We start from the raw sequence: 23,049 nt of genomic DNA on the forward strand, positions 1-23,049 counted from the left end.
TAGCAGTTGTTTTTAAAAATTACTTTAAATGCCTTCAGACCCGACTGCCATCCTCCTTTTCAAGCTACAAACTGCGCATGTTTGAGCTGGAGAGGGCATAGCCTCCTGCTCCTGCTAAATTTCGGGAGATTTTCGGGAGAAAATTTCTTCCGGGAGGTTTTCAGGAGAGGCGCTGAATTTCGGGAGTCTCCCGGAAAATCCGGGAGGGTTGGCAAGTATGCAGGGCAGGCCCAGGCCAACACCCGCCAAGCCAACCAACATGACAATAAACGAGAACGAAGCTGGCAAGTATGCCAGCCTCGACAACCACCAAGTGCATGTGCTGCCACAAGTCACAACGTTGGCCAACCCCCGCACCGGATCCAGAAGCTACGGGTGCCCATAGTCCCAACAAACGATAGCAGAAACAGCGGCTGCAATACCCCCAGAGAGCCAGCACCACCCGATCAAATCAAAGTGATCGAAAAACCACGACCAACAGCCACACACCAACAGGATTATGGAGACCAGCCAGCGCAAGCTCGCCAGACAGCCCTATCACCAGCACGCAAACAAGAAACATCAACATATCCCCCCCAAAAGACACTGCCCCCTCCCACCACCACCCCCCCAACCCAAACCCGCACAAACACACCACAGCCCAAACAACCGAGACACAGCACCCACACCAGACACCACAGCGCCGGGCCGGACCACACGGGCATCGACCGCGCCCAACAGAAGCGAAACCCGCACGACTGCTTGTCCCTTTCGGGGTTGAGGAGGGTGCTGGAGCCTATCTCAGCTGCAATCGGGCGGAGGGGGTGTACACCCTGGACAAACAAATAAACATTTTAAATAAATAAAAAAATACAAGTAAACGTAACAAAAAAATAAATAAAATAAAATCCTTGCTGGGAATGGCAGGCCACCAGACCCCGCAGTCCGCGCCGGCTGAGGAGGTAATGTGGGCCGCGATATACTCCCGAACCCCAACCCACCCATGCATGTGTATAAGGACCCCAGATTGTCTACCGTGTAGTTAAAATTAGGAGGCCAGACATTACAGTCGACCTCCAGTCCCTATTGATGTGTGTACTGTAACGTGAGGGAGATATGTATGCTTGTGGGAACTAATAATGAATTAAAAATTGGGGGACATCAAGGCCATGGTGGGTCCCAACCATGCCGAGCCCCCCAAACCCTAAGTAATATGCTGCTAAAATTGAGGGATGGATGAGTGGAGATCAATACAGGAGGACTGGAGCCCCAAAGAGGCGTCCACAGCCCCCCACCAGGCCTCCCCGCAGGACAATCCCTCAAAGTTGTGTTTGTGTGTGTGTGTGTGTGTGTGTGTGTGTGTGTGTGTGTGTGTGTGCTACAAGTAGGAGAGCAGAGGGCTCGGATATACCACACAGAGCCCCCCCTGTCCATGCAGGAGGCAACCAAGAACTGCGGCGAGGATCGAATCAAATCATTTTGTGCCCAAAGATTCACAGCCCTAGTTCTTACAGTGGCCAAAACTATTAGATATACTTGTTAAATAAAACATTTGCCTTGTTTTTAATGATTACTTGAGCCTGCTATGCTACTGGATTTTAGTGTTACTTGGAGAGCCCAGTGGTGTCGCATGTGGTACCGAGAGAAAACAGTTTGACAGTTCACTGTAATAAATAACAAATAAAATGTATTCATTAAAATGGCATGGTGTCATAATTTTTCATAAAAAAATACAAAAAAAATAAAAACATCAATATTAATAATTGGTAATGAACAAAAAAGTTTCCCATTGTATTGCAAAGAACACATTTTTTGTGTGTCCGATTTCCCATCAAAGTGAGCAGCATCCTGTTCAAAATGGCCAGCGATGTCCCTCTTTGTGGATTAGTCGGTAATACGCCCACCAGTTTCTGAAGGCCGTTCATTTAATCTGTTCTAATCTGAGCAGGACATCAACAGATGAGTGAGGAAACAGCTTTGTACACTGGATTTGATGTTCAAAGGAAATCAACGCATGAGAGTTGTCAAGTGAGACAACATGTCCATCACTACCTGTCAGAAGGTTACTTTGATATCCTGCTCTGTCCTCTGCGTGTCTCTCTTCTTGCCCAGGCTATTTTTACCCAGAGCCAAAAAAGAAATGGGACAGCCACAGGGTAAGTACACTTTATCACAGCATCCTCCATCCACCTTCAGTGCTGTTATTAGAGCTGCTGCCAGCTGTTACATTAGACAGCAGAGAGTGCTAGGTCATCGTAATGTGCACATCATGTTACGTAAACACCAATGGGTTCCATTATGATCATTATTCATTGTATCATTTGAATAGCTATATCTTTTAAACATAACATATTTCAGTGACTGCATGTTGTAATCATTTATTATGATCCTTATTGTCATTTTGTTAAAGTAGTTAGAAAAAAACAACTATGATTATGCTTATGAATGTATAGTGTGATTGTACATTCTGCTACAATGTAATGTTCCTAAACACTGATTACAATAAGGTACACGCTGCGCGTTCAAACATCAATATTATATGACAAATGTTGCACATGACAGAACATTTGTACAATTAAAAGGCCACACCTGTTTTATTTATGTCATTTAAGAGCAAAACATTGCTGAAAACAAAGGGCTACCTAGACCATTGGTTCTCAACCTTTTTTCAGTGATTTACTGTACCCCCTGTGAATATTTGTTTTAATTCAAGTACCCCCTAATCAGAGCGAAGCATTTTTGGTAAAGAAGAAGTAAAATACAGCACTATGTCATCACTTTCTGATTTATTAAATTGTATAACAGTGCAAAAATATGGTGGTCGTTCTTGAACTATTTGGGGAAAAAAAGATATGAAAATAACTAAACTCTTGTTGAAAAATAAACAAGTGATTCAATTATAAATAAACATTTCTGCACATAAAAGTAATCATCAACTTAAAGTGCCCTCTTTGGGGATTGTAATAGAGATCCATCTGGATTCATCCACTTAATTCTAAACATCACAAAAAAAGAAATCTTTAACATCAATATTTATGGAACATGTCCACAAAAAAATCTACCTGTCAACACTGAATATTGCATTGTTGTATTTATTTTTCACAGTTTATGAACTTTCATTCATATTTTGCTGAAGTATTATTCAATAAATATATTTATGAAGGAATTTTGAATTGTTGCTATTTTTAGAATATTTTTTTAAAATCTCATGTACCCCAGGGTTATGCGTATCCCCATTTGAGAACCACTGACCAAGATATACAAAAAACAAATCACAAGAAGACACACCAGAAAATGACAATTATACAAATACTGTGTGTAGACATGCATATATTTGATCATTATTATTATTATTATTGCTATTATTTAGCCATTGATTTCAAACACAGGGCTTCCCATAGAAAAACAACAACAATAAAGCATATAAAAACATTCCAATCAGCAGACTAAAAAAAAATCTCAGATAAAAATGACAAAACCCTCTGTAATATTAGTATTAGTTTTATTATTTCTGGTTTTGTTGTTGTAGTGTAGTCTTATATATGCTACACTCCCTGGAATACCAGACTTGGAGGATTCATTCGTTTAATTTTATAGAAAAAAGGAGATACTGTGCCATAACAGATACTATCCAAAACTATAGTCATTTCAAATGACGACTTTCTGATTTAAAGAAACACTAAAATAAATCAAGAAAAAGTTGTGGTTGTCAGTAAATGTACCATTTTTAGATCAAGCTGAGTGAAAAAAAACATGGCATTGCTCAGTACAGAGGAAAACATTTATGGAAATTTGAAAAACAAAAACATACACTACAACACACCACTGGTACTTGGTTGCACCATCCGTGGCTTTTATAACAGCTTGCCGTGTCAGAGGCATGAAGTGACAAACAGTGCTCTTCATCAATTAACTGTAAAGACAAAGGAAAGATGCATGCAATGTGATTCCAGAGGCCTGGTTCACACAGCAGGTCAACCCAGATATTTGTGCCCATATGAGACATGTATCGATCAGACTTTTTATGTCATTGAGAACAGTGCAATTTCCGAATGTTTCATATCCAACCCAAGCCTCTTTCGTTATGTGGATATAAAAGTGAAAGTTAAAGTACCAATGATTGTCACACACACACACATTAGGTGTGGTGAAATTACTCTCTGCATTTGACCCATCCCCTTGTTCACCCCCTGGGAGGTGAGGGGAGCAGTGAGCAGGAGCGGTGGCCGGGCTCGGGAATCATTTTAGTGATTTAACCACCGATTCCAAACCCTTATGCTGAGTACCAAGCAGGGAGGTAATGGGTCCCATTTTTATAGTCTTTGGTATGACTCGGATATAAATACATCGGATATATAAGCCATGCGACTGCAGTGTAAACGCTCCGGTCGCATTCATCCAACTACAACGCCATCACAAAGTGATAAACGTTGTAAATCTTCGCCAAAAAACAAACTAAATGTAATGTTTCAGGAACTCATGTTAATGTTCCACCACTCATGCCTCCGAGTGCTCACCGACATGCTCTTCAAAGCAGACGTGAACGTAACATGTCCCGCAAACTGCCAGAGCCAAAATACTTGCACTCTCGTGTTTTAAAATTTCATTCACAATAATTCAGTTCATAAAATGTTGACTGCAGTTGCACGCAATCCTTGAAATTGCCACGAACGCTGAGATGGACTAGAATTAAAGCCATGTTTACTTCGGTAAACACTGCAGCACGTGTGATGCCATGACGTCATGTCTGCATGCAGGACAGATTGTGTTCACTTTAGACATTGCACTTTTTTGTAATGTGAATGACTACATAAAAAGATGGGATTTGACAAAAAAAAAAAAACGTACATGACATTCGACCCTGCAGTGGGAACGTAGCCAGAGATACACCATGGGCAGGGCTGGAAAAAATTAGGAACCGGTTTCACAACCAGGAACAGGTGTGTCCAAATTGTCAACCAGGAACAAGTGTGGGAACTGGCGCTCGGAGGGCAGACAGGGAAAAACACACACAAGAAGTTAAACACAGAAAACCAGAATCCTGGAACTGAAAATAACACCATGCACAAGAAAAACTACACAAGTCCAACCACAGCCATGGAGGGTCATGACATTACCGAGTCTGATGATTCCATATTGTTTGTGCATTATATTGGTCAGGTTCAAACACTGATGACATCTATTAGACAGACAAGAAGCAAGGATTCATGCAGAGATAGAGTTCAATTTGGCTCAATGAGGAGAGACGTTTGGGACTGTAGTCTTAGTTACAGAACAAACCGATGCTCTAAGGTAACAGTCCTACATGCTCCTCTATTTATTTGGGAGGTCCCTGGTTACATCACTGAGGCCGCTTCTAAAAGGAGTGGTCACACATATCATGCAAAGCAGCTCCAGTAAGCACAATACGTGATGGAAGGGCTTGTCTCTGCTTTCTTCTTGAAGTCCTTGGCTGTTAGTGGGCAAAACAAAATATCTGAGGCTAGGTCCCCTCTCATAACCAGTTTTGTCCTTGCACAGACAGAAAAGTACAATTTGAGCACAATAGCTAATAACTATAGCAACGGCCTTTCAGCATGTGTGATAAAGTACACATAATTTCCAACAATATGACTGTACTATTATAGCTTTGGTAATTTGTAGTTATTTTATATATGTTTCACAATATTCAAATGTTCTATTTACTTTTTGTGTTTAGAATACTTGTTTTAACATTGATCTATTATCAACCACTTATTGTCCTCTGTAGCAGGCCCTGGGTTCTACCCTCCAAGGATGCATCAGGTGTCCTTGTCTGATGACCCGGAGCAGTGGGCTGTGGACCCTTTCCACTCCCTGACACACAGCATGGAGGCCACTGCCAGGATCAAAGGGATCGGACGTGGGAAAAAGTACTATCTGATGGCCCAAGTTATACCCATTTATGGATTTGGAATTCTTCTTTACATTCTCTATATCATTTACAAGGTTAGCGTCAACACAAAGTCCTGATTGAGGTTTTGATAAAATGGACGGTTAATTCCACTTTTCTATGTTTACAGTTGACCTGCAAGGGCAAGTGTACTACATCAGGAAAGTACATTAAGAGCACAGTAGAGAGGAATACTAGTAAGTACTTCAGTCTTGTAAGAGGTCAATTAAAAGTTGTGTGAAATAGATTCCATTCCAATATTGAGTTTTCTCTTTTGACAAACACTGAAGCACACGATGATGAGTTTGCCAGACTCGAGGAGCAATTACTTCAGACAGAACGGATGATGGCGAGGATAACTGCCAAAAACAGTCGGGCTTCTGGAAGGTCAGTTGTACAGGGGCCCAAACGCTCCAAACAGAGAAATAATAAACACAAACGTTAAAGAAATGCAAAAAGAAAATGCTGCAAATTAAAAATGACACAAATAAAAATGGTAAATACAAACCTCGTTTTCATATGACTTGGGAAATTGTGTTAGATGTAAATATAAACGGAATACAATGATTTTCAAATCATTTTCAACCCATATTCAGTTGAATATGCCACAAAGACAATATATTTGATGTTTAAAACAATAAACAATTTTTTTTTTGCAAATAATCATTAACTTTAGAATTTGATGCCAGCAACACATGACAAAGAAGTTGGGAAAGGTGGCAATAATACATCCCACACGTGTGCAGGCTAATTGGGAACAGTTGGGTGCCATGATTGGGTAAAAAAATGTTTTTCCAAAAAATGCTCAGTCCTTCACAAGAAAGGATGGGACGAGATACACCCCTTTGTCCACAACTGCGTGAGCAAATAGTCAAACCGTTTAAGAACAACGTTTCTCAAAGTGCAATTGCAAGAAATTTAGGGATTTCAACTTGCACGGTCCATAATATCATCAAAAGGTTCAGAGAATCTGGAGAAATCACTCCACGTAAGTGGCCTGGCCGGAAACCAACATTGAATGACCGTGACCTTCAATCCCTCAGACGGCATTGTATCAAAAACCGACATCAATCTCTAAAGGATATCACCACATGGGCTCAGGAACACTTCAGAAAACCACTGTCACTAAATACAGTTTGTCGCTACATCTGTAAGTGCAAGTTAAAGCGTTACTATGCAAAGCAAAAGCCATTTATCAACAACATCCAGAAACGCTGCCGGCTTCTCTGGGCCCGAGATCATCAAAGATGGACTGATGCAAAGTGGAAAAGTGTTCTGTGGTCTGACAAGACCACATTTCAAATTGTTTTTGGAAATATTCAACATCGTGTCATCCGGACCAAAAGGGAAGCGAACCATCCAGACTGTTATCGACGCAAAGTTCAAAGGCCAGCATCTGTGATGGTATGGGGGTGCATTAATGCCCAAGGCATGGGTAACTTACACATCTGTGAAGGCACCATTAATACTGAAAAGGTACATACAGGTTTTGGAACAACATATGCTGCCATCTAAGCGCCGTCTTTTTCATGGACGCCCCTGCTTATTTCAGCAAGACAATGCCAAGCCACACTCAGCACGTGTTACAACAGCGTGGCTTTGTAAAAAAAAAGAGTGCAGGTACTTTCCTGGCCCGTCTGCAGTCCAGACCTGTCTCCCATCGAAAATATGTGGCGCACTTATGAAGTGTAAAATATGACAGCAGAGACCCCGGACTGTTGAACAACTGAAGCTCTAAATAAAACAAGAATAGGAAAGAATTCCACTTTCAAAGCTTCAACAATTAGTTTCTTCAGTTCTCAAAGGTTTATTGAGTGTTGTTAAAAGAAAAGGTTATGTAACACAGTGGTGAACATGCCCTTTCCCAACTACTTTGGCACGTGTTGCAGCTATGAAATTCTAAGTTAATTATTATTTGCAAAAAAAAATAAAGTTTATGAGTTTGAACATCAAATATCTTGTCTTTTTAGTGTATTCAATTGAATATGGGTTGAAAATGATTTGCAAATCATTGTATTCCATTTATATTTACATCTAACACAATTTCCCAACTCATATGGAAACGGGGTTTGTAACATGGTATTATTGTTATTGTGCGCAATACACAAAACACTTGCTTCAGAGCTCCAGGTACACCGACATATGAATTGGATTACACAAGCACAGATTGAGATACATATAAATAATTTTGCGACAATAATACTACTTCCACTCCTATTTTTAGCAGCATTAGGACATGTTAAGAGAAATACTATAAATGTCGAAATAAAGTAAACCTAAAATATGTTAAAAAATCATATTAGTATAAAACATGTTAAGAATGTACTCTTAAATTTAATTTAATGCAAATATCCTCTGCAGTACATATAAAATAGTTAGGCAGTGATTGTCACACATATGGATCATGTTTTGTCATGTTATGTTTTTGATTTTGGACAATTAGTCACGTTTTGCACTTCCTGGTTTTGTTTGTTTCCATGCCAACCTCATTAGTTTTCACCTGTCACGTCCCTGTTGTCAGCCTCACCTGTTTTCACTAATCATCACAGCTATTTAAGTCACTCTTTTTCTTGTCTTCGTCCTGGGATTCTCACACTCGCACGCACCCTATCCATGCTGTTCAAACCTCCACGTCCTCGCCCACAGTTTCATGCCGAGTAAGTTTATGTATTTATGCCACAGTGCTATTTTTGTTTTGTCTGTTCATAGTTCATTCATGCCAATCGAGCAAGTGTTTTTGTTTCCTGTTTATATTATGTAGCCAAGTTTTATACCTCCTTGTGAGTGCCCTTAGTTTGATTATTTTTGATTATAGTGTTTGTTTATTTAATAAATCATGTACCTGAATTCACGCCTGACTCGTCCCACATCATCCTTGCATCGAGGAAGCCCAAACATCCACAGCCCAAGCCTGACAGAAGGATCCCAGCAAAAGGGCTTCCTCGCAAACGACGTGGAAGAAATATTCCTCACGGAAGCGGACAAGCAGGAGATGTTCCTCCGGCTCGTCGCGAACGCTCAGCCATGGGCGCACGAGGACGAAGAGGAGTTGAGCGATGAAGAGCTTCCTCCCAGCGCGGTGGAAGCATGGAGCCAACTTCTGGCGAAAGTGGCGGATGCAGAGGACTGCTTCCGCCCCCACTCACGGGTCAGCCGGATGTCCTCCCCAGCACCTGGCTCATCGCGCGGTGACGACACACCACCTGGGACGCAAGCGCCCCGGCGGCGGTCCGGAGCAACGCACAGGCACGCGCAGAAGAGGGACAGGACTTGTCCCTCAACGCTGTCTGACAGGTACGCACAGTGCGGCTTTTCCTCCCCTCCCAAGGCACACATTTTTTTTTCTGCAGATAGTCAAAATGAATCCAAAGTTCATGCTACGCCCCCCAGGACTCAAGCCCCCCCCCCGAGCCACAATAATTTTTTTCAAAAAATCAAACTAAGACAAGTAAAAGAAAAGGACATTTTAGAGAATTTAAAGGGGGAGATTCTGCCCTCCTCCTCCTCACCGCCCTCCACCCTCCCCAAAAGACTGTTCCAGACCATGCTGAAAGTGTCTGGCAGCCACTCCTTGAGGGGGGGGCTGGGGCTGGGAGCTTGTGGGTTGGTTCTGCCCGGTGCGGTTCCAAGCCACAACGACCAGCCCGTCCTCCACCTCCAGTCTTTAGGCCTGCCAAGCCACAGCGGCCAACACGGCCACCTCCACCAGTCTTTCGGCCGATTAAGCTGTAGCGGCCAGCTCCAAGGCCACCACGTCCAGGCCAAAGTCCAAGTCCACGCCGCCAAGTGCCGCCAAGCTCAAGTCCACGTCGACCGCCAAGCTCAAGTCCACGTCGACCGCCAAGCTCAAGTCCACGTCGACCGCCAAGCTCAAGTCCACGTCGACCGCCAAGCTCAAGTCCACGATGACGACGCACCCGCCTCCTTGTTGGCCACGGATGTGGCTGCTACGTGGGTGTCCACCACGCCAAAGATGCTGACCTCGTCGGCCACAATTGTGGCCACTACGTGGTCGTCCACCACGCCCTCCTCGTCGGCCACAGTTGTGACCACTACGTGGTCGTCCACCAGGCCAAGGGGGTCGGCCACGGATATGGCCGTTCCCGGGTCGCCCACCTCGTGCCTCCACGCGTCGCCACCACCTGACCTTGCCCCGTTGGTTTGGCGATCCACCGCCATGTCCCCCTCCCGCCCTCCCATGACTCTCGATCATAGTTTTGTTTTGTTTTTTGTTTTGGACATCTGGTAGCTGTCTTTAACGGGGGGGCGGGGGCTCTGTCACACATATGGATTATGTTTTGTCATGTTATGTTTTTGATTTTGGACAATTAGTCACGTTTTGCACTTCCTGGTTTTGTTTGTTTCCATGCCAACCTCATTAGTTTTCACCTGTCACGTCCCTGTTCTCAGCCTCACCTGTTTACACTAACCATCACAGCTATTTAAGTCACTCTTTTTCTTGTCTTCGTCCTGGGATTCTCACACTCGCACGCACCCTATCCATGCTGTTCAAACCTCCACGTCCTCGCCCACAGTTTCATGCCGAGTAAGTTTATGTATTTATGCCACAATGCTATTTTTGTTTTGTCTGTTCATAGTTCATTCATGCCAATCGAGCAAGTGTTTTTGTTTCCTGTTTATATTTTGTAGTCAAGGTTTATACCTCCTTGTGAGCGCCCTTAGTTTGATTATTTTTGATTATAGTGTTTGTTTATTTAATAAATCATGTACCTGAATTCACGCCTGACTCGTCCCACATCATCCTTGCATCGAGGAAGCACAAACATCCACAGCCCAAGCCTGACAGTGATAAAAAGGTACGGCTGACTACAGCAGCATTAAAATATTGTACACAATAAAATGCATAACTTACCTACTGTAGATGATCTATGTATCTATCTCTATAGAAACACTGCAGGAACAAAAACAAATGTAAAAAAACAATGTTGAAACTTAACAGAATACAAATAGAAGTTTACCAGGAGAGTAACACCAACATTATGTGCATTATTCAATGGTTCTTTAATATTGTAAATAAAAAAATGAAGGCTAAAGATTGAACATAAACATGTAAAATGTACCTTTTCATTTTGCCTCTTCAAAAGTCAGCCAATGTTCTTCCAGGAATTCTGCTTAAAAACGGACAACCCCTATTATTTTTTTCTGTGAACTCGCTGCAGTTTTCTTATGCGGTTTGTTATTGGGGGTTTGTGTCTGTGTTTAGTGTTTGCAGCTTTTATGTTCTGATCTTTCAGTATTTGTGTGATCTTAGTATTTTTCAATTGCATTTGTTTTATTGTATTTTGATTTATTTCTGTAATTTGGAGTGTTTGGAAGTTGCTGCACATATGCCCCTTATTAGCAACTCTTAGCAATTGTACAACTCTGAACACACACACAAAAAACTAAAAGCTTTATAGTTCTGGGGAAACTATTTAGTTAAATTCCAAATACATGCTAAATATTGACCTAACAGAGGGATATGTTTTAAATACTAATTAATAGCAGTAAGGGGAAATGCACTTTGTCAGAATTGTGTCTTATCAATCACAATCCTTATGTCAGACAAGCACACTTAAGTAGTTGTTGGTTTTCTATGCATTCTGACTTGCAAATAAACACTAGCGAGAGTCAGCTAACAATAAAGGTAAAAGGATTTGCTTTAATCTGCCTATGAAGCACCCTAAAAATATCCAAAAACTACCATCCATCCTTCCATCCATTTTCTACCGCTTATTCCCTTTCGGGGTCGCGGGGGGGCGCTGGCGCCTATCTCAGCTACAATCGGGCGGAAGGCAGGGTACACCCTGGACAAGTCGCCACCTCATGGCAGGGCCAACACAGAGACAGACAACTACCATTTTTTTATATTCACACTGTAAGTATATAGGTAATGTAGTAACAAGCACACTTATAATAGCATGTAATATTTACGTATTTTTCTCATTTTAAGCATATGGTGGCGCATTAATTTTACAGACGCATCGCAACGTTCTGTATTTACTTGAACAAAATACAACTATTTCTAATATTGAAACCAAAATAAACTCTACTTTGGGACACATGATTATGCAGAACCTTATATCTTAGAGCCTGAATATACAGAGGATGAGCTACAAGTTTTAGAAGCTGACTGACAAGTAGATCCAGCAAGTAGCACGATTGCTAAGTGTTAAACAAAAAATACAAACTTTGAACATGTAAAAATTATCCCTTACTGTGTAATGGCTACTCTCAGTGGGATGCTGACTGATGGGATGTTGATATCTTCCCGTTTGGAAGAAGAATTTATCATATTCCTCACGCAGGTAGAAAAAAAAAAAGGGTTTTGTGCCTTTGTCGTGATCTCCTGGTCTAAGTTGAATGTCAAAGTTGACCAACTTCTCAGTTTATGGCTAAAACCTTCCACTATACAAGTGAGAGGCATAATTTACAATCTAGAATAAACTTTTACCATCTCAGAAGCGATGCAGCAGCTCACCGGTTTAGTATGTCAATACTGTAGCTGCATAAGATAGCTACATCCCTGTGATCATGGTGCCACTAAAAGTAGTTCTTCTGCGTTAGCGCTTATAACATTATCACTCATACTTGGTTACTATGCAGGTCACAACATTTAAATGGAATATTATTGGTGTTTTTTGGGATGTTTTTTTAGAAGGCTACATGGGCGCAATAGATGCTCCCATTCGCGGCATTGTTAGCCACCACAAATTAGAACGCATTAAGAAAAATAGAAAGACATATGTGTTTTTGTCTTACATTGGGATTGTGAATGATGGGCTCAATTCCAAGAGTGCATTTTCCCCTTTGAATCTACCACATAATGCAGGAACGTTTCTGTTTTGCACCACTGCTGCCCTCTAGTGGCAGACGCAGGAAGAGTAAGACAGCGCCATCGAAGAAAGAAGAGAAGCTCCTCAGACAGCTAAGACAAATCACACAGAATATACAGGAAAGTCGTCTGGAAGCTGCGTCCCCAGAGATGGAAGCTGAAGAAGTCCCTTATGGCGTTGATTGGGAAGGTACAATAACTGTCCTCTGTCACACACACACACACGCTTTGCGTTTGTAATACGCAAATAGCAAACACTTACTTTTCATTCTCTTACAATCACATATTTTGACAAAAATTTGATCGTCAGCTTTGTACATGTCAACCGAACTGCAATGCCAAAGAACCTTATTTCTTTCTGTAAATCTTAACCATGGTTGTCTCAAAATGTGTAGACGTATTGGAAGTAGATAACTACTCATTAGTTTTTGGATTTAATTGCCCTTGATTTTAGGGAGTTCTATTACAGTTTTTTAACAGTCGCCAGGACACATTTCCCAATACTTTATGAAAACTCTTCACACAGTGAGCACAACTGAAGTATAAATAGGCTCTACTTTGGGACACAGGCTAACTGGGGATCATTTGCTTTGGCACAAAATGCATTCAAAGACTACATCTTTCAAATTACTTTAATTATTTTCTCACTTCGGTACAACAACCGCCAAAACTACTTACAGGCCGATTTGCACATGATTACAGGGGTTAGTGTGTCTGCCTCACAATACATAAATCCTGAGTAGTCCTGAGTTCAATCCTGGGCTCGGGATCTTTCTGTGTGGAGTTTGCATGTTCTCCCTGTGACTGCGTGGGTTCCCTCCGGTTACTCCGGCATCCTCCCACCTCCAAAGACATGCACCTGGGGATAGGTTGATTATAACCATTAAATGATCCCTAATAAGTGAATGAGAGTGTGAATGTTGTCTGTCTATCTGTGTTGGCCCTGTGATGAGGTGGCGACTTGTCCATGGTGTACACCGCCTTCTGCCCGCATGCAGCTGAGATAGGCTCCAGCACCCCCTATGACCCCAAAAGGGACTAGCGGTAGAAAAGGGATGGATAGATACATACTGTTTTCAAAACTGTTCAACTTAAGTTCAAAACAATAACATAATACAATCTTGAATAAGACAGCAATTTGCTACAATTTTACAGTAATATATTCCATCCACCCATCCATTTACTACCGCTTATTCCCTTTTAGGGTCACAGGGGGCGCTGGCGCCTATCTCAGCTACAATTGGGCGGAAGGCGGTGTACACCCTGGAAAAGTCGACACTTCTTCGCAGGGCCAACACAGATAGACAGACAACATTCACACTCACATTCACACACTAGGGCCAATTTAGTGTTGCCAATCAACCTATCCCCAGGTGCATGTCTTTGGAGGTGGGAGGAAGCCGGAGTACCCGGACGGAACCCACGCATTCACGGGGAGAACATGCAAATTTCACACAGAAAGATCCCGAGCCTGGGATTGAACCCAGGACTGCAGGACCTTCGTATTTACCCCTCTGCCACCGTGAAGCCCCAGTAATATTTTAATAAAATATATTTTAAATTGTAACATTAGATCAGTGGTTCTTAACCTGGGTTCGATCGAACCCTAGGGGTTCGGTGAGTCAGCCTCAGGCGTTCGGCAGAGGTCAAAACACACCAGACTCATTGTGCCAATAAAAACTTCTCCTTATCGGCGTATAATGGGTACGGCAACAGCAGAAGTCAGACTGATTTGCAGGTGTGTAATTTGTTGTGAGTTTAGGCACTGTGTTGGTTTTGTTCTTTGAACAAGGTGACGTTCATACACGGTTCATTTTGTGCACTAGTAAAAAAAACATGATAACACTTTGGTATGTGGAACATATTCAGCATTAATTAGTTGCTTATTAACATGCAACTTAGTAACATATTGGCTTTTAACTAGTCATTATCAAGTACTTATTAATGCTTTATTCGACGTGGCCTCATTATAACACTAACCCGCTAACCCAGGGGTCGGGAACCTTTTTGGCTGAGAGAGCCAAGAATCCGAATATTTTAAAATGTATTTCCGTAAGAGCCATATCATTTTTTTTTCAACACTGAACACACCTAAATGCGTGCATTTTTAAGTAAGACCAACATTACTTAAGTATAATACGTCTCTTATTCTTTGTAATAACATTGATATTCTGAAGCTAACTGTGGAGGGGGCGTGACCTGCGGGCCTGCAGCGAAGCTGGGTGTGCCAGGACCGGCCTCGAAATCAGCGACAGGTGCGTAGACAACCCACCTGGGCCTTGTTATCTAATCACCTGTCGCTCTGTTATAAGCAGCAGCCAGGAGGAGAGACAGGGTTGGAGCTGGAGCCAGAGCGCGAGCGAGAACGAAATAGAAAAAGACAATTGCTGGAAAGCAACTGAGAGACTTATTGAAAAATAAAAAAATATCGTAACCCTGAAACAGGCTTTCATGTCGGTGCTTGGTGGTCTGAAGAACCCCCAGGAGGGCAAGCCCTAAAAAAATAATAATAATAAAGTGCGGTAGAAAAAGGATGGATGGATTCAAATGCATGAGCATGTTTAATATTTTGAACGTTATTTTTAACACTTTGATTACAAGTTGAATTAGTCATTACTTATCGTGTTAAGCAGTGTTAGCTCAGATTTATCCGAGAGCCAGATGCAGTCATCAAAAGAGCCACATCTGGCTCTAGAGCCATAGGTTCCCTACCCCTGCTCTAACCCTAACCCTAACCAAATAACTCCAAATTATGTCTTTGTTACTTAGAATATGTTCCCCTAGTGTCAAAAAAACTTTAAATTAAGTCTTTGTTACTTAGAATATGTTCTCCATACTAAAGTCTTACCAAAAACACATACCTTTGTCTTGAATTAAAAAAAAAACATTTTATTTTTCACTAAGAAGGGTTCGGTGAATGTGCATATAAAAGTAAGGTGGTTCGGTACCTCCAACAAGGTTAAGAACCACTGCATTAGATGCTATAAATAAATGTAATGAATGCTGGATACCTGGACATATCAGCAGAAGATTGCCAGGGATGGATCCGAAGATTATTTCCTAGGTGTATTGCCCTAAATAACATAAAATGTGATGTGGATGACAACCTGTGGCCAAATGGAGAAGACTGAGTAGATTACCATTACTATTGTATCTGTATCAGTGGATGGTGTGTATACAAATTATTGTATTTTGGAGTGCAACTTGTCCAGGGTGTATGCCGCCTTCCGCCCGAATGTAGCTGAGATAGGCACCAGCGCCCCTTGCGACCCTAAAAGGAAATAAGTGGTAGAAAATGGATGGATGGATGGAATTACTCAGTGCCAAAAAAATACAAAATAATAAAATACATAAAATATATTGAAGCATTCTGCATCAAGTCTGATTCATTACAGAAAAAATAGATATCCTTGTTTTACACAAGAAAACATTGTAAAATGCTAACTGTTGTTAGTGTTTTTTAGGTCGTTGTTTTGTAGGTGAAAAAGTGTGTTTGTTGTCTGTCAACCAGTGTTAGTGTTCCGGAACAATGAGTTGATTTGAGGGATTCATGAAGCGATTTGGTAGTTTTAGTGCATTTTGAAAGGGAAATGAACTGTGTGAAGAGTTTTGAAAAAGTGACCTAAGTATTTGGGAAAGTGTTTAGGGCACGTCCAACCGGTAGGAGGCCACGGGGAAGACCCAGGACACGTTGGGAAGACTATGTCTCCCGGCTGGCCTGGGAACGCCTCGGGATCCCCCGGGAAGAGCTAGACGAAGTGGCTGGGGAGAGGGAAGTCTGGATTTCCCTGCTTAGGCTGTTGCCCCCGCGACCCGACCTCGGATAAGCGGAAGATGATGGATGGATGGATGGATGGATGGTCCTAGCGACTGTAAAAAAAAACTGTTAGGTCAAAGTTAACCAGTAAACGAGTCAAATTTTCCTGTGCCATATATGAGAATTTACAAATATGGTCGTCCCTTCTCACATTCTCCTTCAACTTTTACAACCTTCCGCATATATCATGGAATCACCAGACTTGGAGCATGTTCATGTATCCATGCATCCATCCATTTTCTACCACTTATTCCCTTCGGGATCGCGGGGGGCGCAAAGCCTATCTCAGTTACAATCGGGCGGAAGGCGGAGTACACCCTGGACAAGTCGCCATGTCATCGCAGGGCCAACACAGATAGACAGACAACATTCACACTCACATTCACACACTGGGGCCAATTTAGTGTTGCCAATCAACCTATCCCCAGGTGCATGTCTTTGGAAGTGGGAGGTAGCTGGAGTACCCGGAGGGAACCCACGCAGTCACGGGGAGGACATGCAAAGAAAGATCCGCACAGAAAGATACAGAGTGTAGAATCGAACCCCGGACCTTTGTATTATGAGGCAGACGCACTACCCCCTATTTCAGTGGTTCGCAACCTTTTTTCAGTGACGTATCCACTGAGAGTATTTTTTTAATTCAAGTACCCCCTAATCAGAGCAAAGTATTTTTGGTTGAAAAAAAGAGACAAAGAAGTAAAATACAGCACTATGTCATCAGTTTCTGATTTATTAAATTGTATAACAGAGCAAAAATAGTGCTGATTTGTAGTGGTCTGTCTTGAACTATTTGGAAAAAAAGATATAAAAATAACTAAAAACTTGTTGAAAAATAAACAAGTGATTCAATTATAAATAAATATTTCTACACATAGAAGTATTCATCAACCTAAAGTGCCCTCTTAGGGGATTGTAATAGAGATCCATCTGGATTCATGAACTTAATTCTAAACATTTCTCCACAAAAAAAGAAAAGTTAACTAAAGTTAAAGTACCCCGGGAATAATTTTTGGTGATTTAACCCCCAATTCCAACCCTTGATGCTGAGTGCCAAGCAGGAAAGGAATGAGTCCCATTTTTATAGTCTTTGGTATGACTCGGCCGGGATTTTAATGTTTAACATCAATATTTATGGAACATGTCCACAAATAAATCTAGCTGTCAACACTGTTGAATTTTTTTCATAGTTTATAAACTTACATTCATATTTTGTCGAAGTATTATTCAATAAATATATTTATAAAAGATTTTTGAATTGTTGCTATTTTTAAAAAATCTCACGTACCCCTTGGCATACCTTAAAGTACCCCCAGGGGTACGCATACCCCCATTTGAGAACCACTGCCTTATTTCACCGTGTTGCCCCATGTTGGCAGTTGTTTAATCTTGCAGCAAAAACAGATAACAGACCTGACACAAAACTATAATAATTTCAAATGGTACCTTTCTGGTTTTAAGAAATACTAAAATAATTTAAGTAATTAATTAATTTACAGTTTCATTTTTAGAACAAGCAGAGTGAGAAGTATAAGGAATTACTAATTTTGAGGAAAACACTATGGAACCGTGAAAAACAAACAAAAACTCTACAACACACAACTAGTACTTTGTATCAGCTTGCAGTCTCTGAGGCATGGTCTGAACACTAATCTTCAACAATCTTGCTCCAACTTTCTGTGATTGCTGTTGTCAGTTCAGCTTTGCAGGTTGAAGTGTTGTCATGGACCATTTTCTCCAATTCTCACCACAGACTTTCAATTCGATCGAGATCTAGATTATTTGCGGGCCATGACATGGATCTTATGTATCTTTCTCTGAGGAATTTTTTCACAGTTTTTGCTCTATGGCAAAATGATCAACTTTAAAAGGATGTCATCCTTCACAACCATCCTTTTGATACATGGAACAAGAAGAGTGTCCAATGTGTTTAGGTAAACTTGTGCATTTACTGAATAACAGCCATTATCACCAGCCATGCCATTACCTAACTGCAGTCTAATATCATCAATTACTGAGTACATTTTTTCTTCAGGCAGTAGTCTTTATAAATGTCATTTGAACGGCACCAGACAAAAGTTTAGCATCGTCACCTTTCCCGATGTAGATTTGTGATTAATCACTGAATATGACTTTCATCCTGTCATCCATAGTCCACGATTCATTTTCCTTAGCACATAGTAACCTTTTTTGTTTGTTTGTTTAAACGGTAATGACGGCTTTCGTTTAGCCCTTCTGTATTTCAATCTAATTTTTTTTAGTTGGTTTCTCACAGTTCGGTCACAGACGGTGACTCCAGTTTTCTGCCCATTTAGTTTTTGATTTATTTTGTTGTGCATTTGTTGTTTCCCGGACATATTTACTTTAACTTTTCTGTCTTGACACTTTGATGTTTTTTTTCCCTGTGGCCTAAGCTTGCCTTTTACGATTTTCCTATGTTGTTTGTACTTAGTCCAGATTTTAGACACAGCTGACTTTGAACAATCAACATATTGTTCAGAATTGCGTGATGATTTACTTTATTCAAAGAAGTATGATCATTCTCTCCTTCGTTTAAGTTGACATCTCTTGTGTTGGAGCCATGATTCATGTCAATCCAAGGTGTGAACACTCTTTTTAACTGCAGACTAATGAACATATTCAATCTGATGCAGGTGTTTGCTTTGGAAATGAAAATGTACAGGGAGAATCCATATAAATATTGTTTTCCTCCAAATTGAGTGATTCCATGAATTTCACTCTGCTTGATCCAAAAATGAAACCTACTGACCACCACAATTTCTTTTTTTTTTTAATTCATTTTAGTATTTCTTCAATTCAGAAAGTTACCATTAGAAATGAGTAAGTTTTGTGTCGTGTCTGTTATCTGCTTGGAAAGGAAACTGCATGAACATACGACTCGTTTGGTGATACAATGATTTTTTTTGTTAATTGTGGAATATTGCAGTTTGCCTTTTCATAATTAAAACATATATTTAAAGCATATTTCAATTGCAGGCTATACTGTATGGAGTAGCCGTTTGTCATTGCATAAAAACGTTTTCACATTTAACTTCTTAACAACAAAAATCAAAGGGATGCTGCTTTAGACATAGACTTAGACAAATTTTAATGATCCACAAGGAAAATTGTTCAAAACATTTGTTCAAATAATGTACCATGTGTAGTGAACACACGAATGGGAAAAAGTCTGTCCAAACTGATATCCAAATTGAGCAAAAACGTGGTTTATTTTTAGAGAAACGACTAAGCAAAGAACAAACACAATTTAGGTGCTTTTCTTATTCTGGTAAAAAAATACAAATACAAATTTTCCCACCAAAGTGCATGTTGGTCTCAAAAGTGCCTAAATAAAACAAAACCAAATAAAAAAGAATACAGCTAAACTAACCAGATAACAAACTCACAATGTACATCTGATCTTAATGGAAAAAAAAAACATTGATTCAAACCTAAATACTAACAACATTAACACTAAACTAAACAACAGTATTCCAGTAAGTGAATAGATCCAACATTGTGTGTCCTCATTAGGTTCACTAGTGGAGTGGAGCCTATGACAGGTTACTGTGGGTTAGCGGTGGGGTACACCTGGACTATTCAACTGTCAATCAAAAGACATTTCAAACTATAAACAGCCATCCACACTTACAGATGATTTCATACTGCCTAGTTATAACCTGTACTGTGCTATTCTAGTTCAATCAAACATACAGTCTCGATCAGCTCAATTTTTGTTTAATTTGACCACATAACCTCCCGCTATAAAGTCTTCTATTTGTCCACATGATGTCAGATGAAACTAAAATTGAGCTGTTGGCCACAATACCCAACAATATGTTTAGAGGAGAAAAGGCGAGGTCACGCTTGGTGGTGGTTGTATTATGCTCTGGGCCTGTTTTTCTGCCAATGGAACTGGTGCTTTACAGAGCGTAAATGGGACAATGAAAAAGGAAGATTACCTCCAAATCGTCAAGACGTGGGGGTTTACGCAGCTTACTGCTTGGTTTGTTCTCCCAGGATGCAAACTGACTACTCTGAGCAAGGTGTGAAGGTAGGAAGCGGCATGAACTATGGCATGAAAAGTAGCAATGTCGCCAGACCGATTGACTGGCAAGGGCGGTCTAAATAGTCTCATGATTAGAGCCAGGTGAGCGTCCAAACACCAGCGGCAGGTGAAAATCATAAGTCACCATGGCAACTAAAACAAACAAGAGTGCACAAAAAAACAGGAACTAATGGAGTTTAAAACAACAGAAAATAACAAAAACATAATCCAGTCCACCGAACATGACACAATTTCTTCAGGACAATCTAAACTCATCAGCCTGGAGGTTGAGTCTTGGGCGCAGTTGGGTGTTCCAACAGGACAATGACACCAAACAGACGTCAAAAATGGTAAAGAAACTGCTAAATCAGACTCGAATTAAGGTTTTAGAATCGCCTTCCCAAAGTCCTGACTTAAACGAGTGGACAATGCTGAAGAAACCGAAGAGGAGTGGTCCAAAATTCAACCAGAAGCTTGCCAGAAGCTTATGGATGGCGACCAAAAGTGCCTTATTGCAGTGAAACTTGCCAAGGGACATGTAACCAAATATTAACATTGCTGTATGTATACTTTTGAGCCAGCAGATTTGGTCACATTTTCAGTAGACCCATAATACATTTATAAAGGAACCAAACTTCATGAATGTTTTTTGTGACAAACAAGTGTGTGTTCCAATCCCTCTATCACAAAAAATAAGAGCTGTAGAAATATGGAAACTCAAGACAGCCATGACATTATTTTCTTTACAAGTGTGTGTAAACTTTTGACTACGACTGTATATTCTGTGAAAATGAACCACTTTTGTCCCACTCTTACAGGCTACCCAGAGGAGACATACCCTGAGTATGATGTACCCCATTATAAATATGCATTTGACAATGTCGCTCTGGAAGAGCCGTGCGTCAACCAGCCCACTGCGGAGGCCTTGGCAGAAAGAATGGAGCAAGAAGAGGAAGAGATTGCAGCAAGGAAGCTTTCCATCGTACAAGAGGAAGATGAAGACGAGGAGGAAGAAGACGAGGACGCTGAAGACGTGGAGGATGATACAGAGGAAGAAGAGGAGGAGGAGGAAGCAGAAGCTGAGAGAAGACTTTTGCTGAGTCCTCGTCGTGCATCCCACACTGATTCAGACACAAAACAGGAGATGTTAGGTCTGCAAGTCAGCAAGGAGCTAGGCTACGATGGAGGAAGGAAGCACATTAGTTTCAATGAGCGCCGAGATGTCTTTCACTACCCTAAAGAGGGGGGCGATGAGGAGGAAGTGGATGAGGACGATGAAGGGACAGAGGTGGAAGAAGAAGAGGAGGAGGAGGATGCAGATGAGGAAGATCCAGTGACCGAGGCGGAGAGTCTTGAGTTTAGTGGTGCCGTGTGTGTCAATCCTGAGCAAGAAGTAGAACAAGAAGAAGCAGAAGATTTGTTCAAGTTATCTGTGGAGCGTCTCACGAATGTCCATGTTGGTAGTCCTAAAGAGGTCAGTGGGTTGAGGATGCGGAACAGGAGGGAGACGTAAAGGACTCAGTTGAGTCTGAGACACATGATACAGTGTTTTTAAATATGTTTGACCTAATGACTCTTTATGTCAATAAAGAGATGTTTTATGTACTCATTACAACAACCATTTGTATTACAGTTCATCTTCTCAAAGGGCAATACAGTATTATACAGTAGAATGACCATACGTCCTTTTTTCCCCGTGCATGTCCTCTTTTGTATGGGCGGAGTTTGTTAAATGCCTCAAATGTCCAGCATTTTGAGTTAGGGTTGCATGTATTCGGTCCGATCCTCGGCTACAGAAGCTAGCTCTTGGGACGTGGAACGTCACGTCACTGGGGGGGAAAGAGCCTGAACTAGTGCGTGAAGTCGAGAAATTCTGGCTGGATATAGTCGGACTCACTTCGACGCACAGCAAGGGCTCTGGAACCACTTCTCTCAAGAGGGATTGGACCCTCTTCCACTCTGGCGTTGCCGGCAGTGAGAGGCGACGGGCTGGGGTGGCAATTCTTGTTTCCCCCCGGCTCAAAGCCTGTACGTTGGAGTTCAACCCGGTGGACGAAAGGGTAGCCTCCCTCCACCTTCGGGTGGGGGGACGGGTCCTGACTGTTGTTTGTGCTTATGCACCAAACAGCAGTTCAGAGTACCCACCCTTTTTGGGAACACTCGAGGGAGTACTGGAAAGTGCTCCCCCGGGTAATTCCCTTGTCCTACTGGGAGACTTCAACGCTCACGTTGGCAACGACAGTGAAACCTGGAGAGGCGTGATTGGGAAGAATGGCCGCCCGGATCTGAACCCGAGTGGTGTTTTGTTATTGGACTTTTGTGCTCGTCACAGTTTGTCCATAACAAACACCATGTCCAAACATAAGGGTGTTCATATGTGCACTTGGCACCAGGACACCCTAGGCCGCAGTTCCATGATCGACTTTGTAGTTGTGTCATCGGATTTGCGGCCTCATGTTTTG

At 41.5% G+C, this 23,049-nt stretch overlaps 1 protein-coding gene across 1 annotated transcript; it reads left to right on the forward strand.

The window, feature by feature from the left end:
• The first annotated feature begins 1,920 nt into the window (after positions 1–1,920).
• ric3a (RIC3 acetylcholine receptor chaperone a) lies at positions 1,921–22,300 on the forward strand. The gene is made up of 6 exons (XM_061883417.1): positions 1,921–2,135; positions 5,729–5,946; positions 6,021–6,087; positions 6,181–6,277; positions 12,758–12,915; positions 21,406–22,300. The coding sequence occupies exons 1-6, from the start codon at positions 2,018–2,020 to the stop codon at positions 22,098–22,100; spliced, it is 1,353 nt and encodes a 450-aa protein (XP_061739401.1). The 5' UTR covers positions 1,921–2,017; the 3' UTR covers positions 22,101–22,300.
• Positions 22,301–23,049: the final 749 nt, after the last annotated feature.

The sequence above is a fragment of the Nerophis ophidion genome, linkage group LG02 (genome assembly GCF_033978795.1).
Source record: "Nerophis ophidion isolate RoL-2023_Sa linkage group LG02, RoL_Noph_v1.0, whole genome shotgun sequence".
NCBI lineage: Eukaryota > Metazoa > Chordata > Actinopteri > Syngnathiformes > Syngnathidae > Nerophis > Nerophis ophidion.

Excerpts from the sequence above, each read along its gene's own strand:
- ric3a (XM_061883417.1), top strand. The coding sequence starts at position 2,018 with ATGTCCATCACTACCTGTCAGAAGGTTACTTTGATATCCTGCTCTGTC. Across the intron at positions 6,278-12,757 it reads AACAGTCGGGCTTCTGGAAG|TGGCAGACGCAGGAAGAGTA; the intron begins GTCAGTTGTACA and ends GCTGCCCTCTAG. Across the intron at positions 12,916-21,405 it reads TTATGGCGTTGATTGGGAAG|GCTACCCAGAGGAGACATAC; the intron begins GTACAATAACTG and ends CCACTCTTACAG.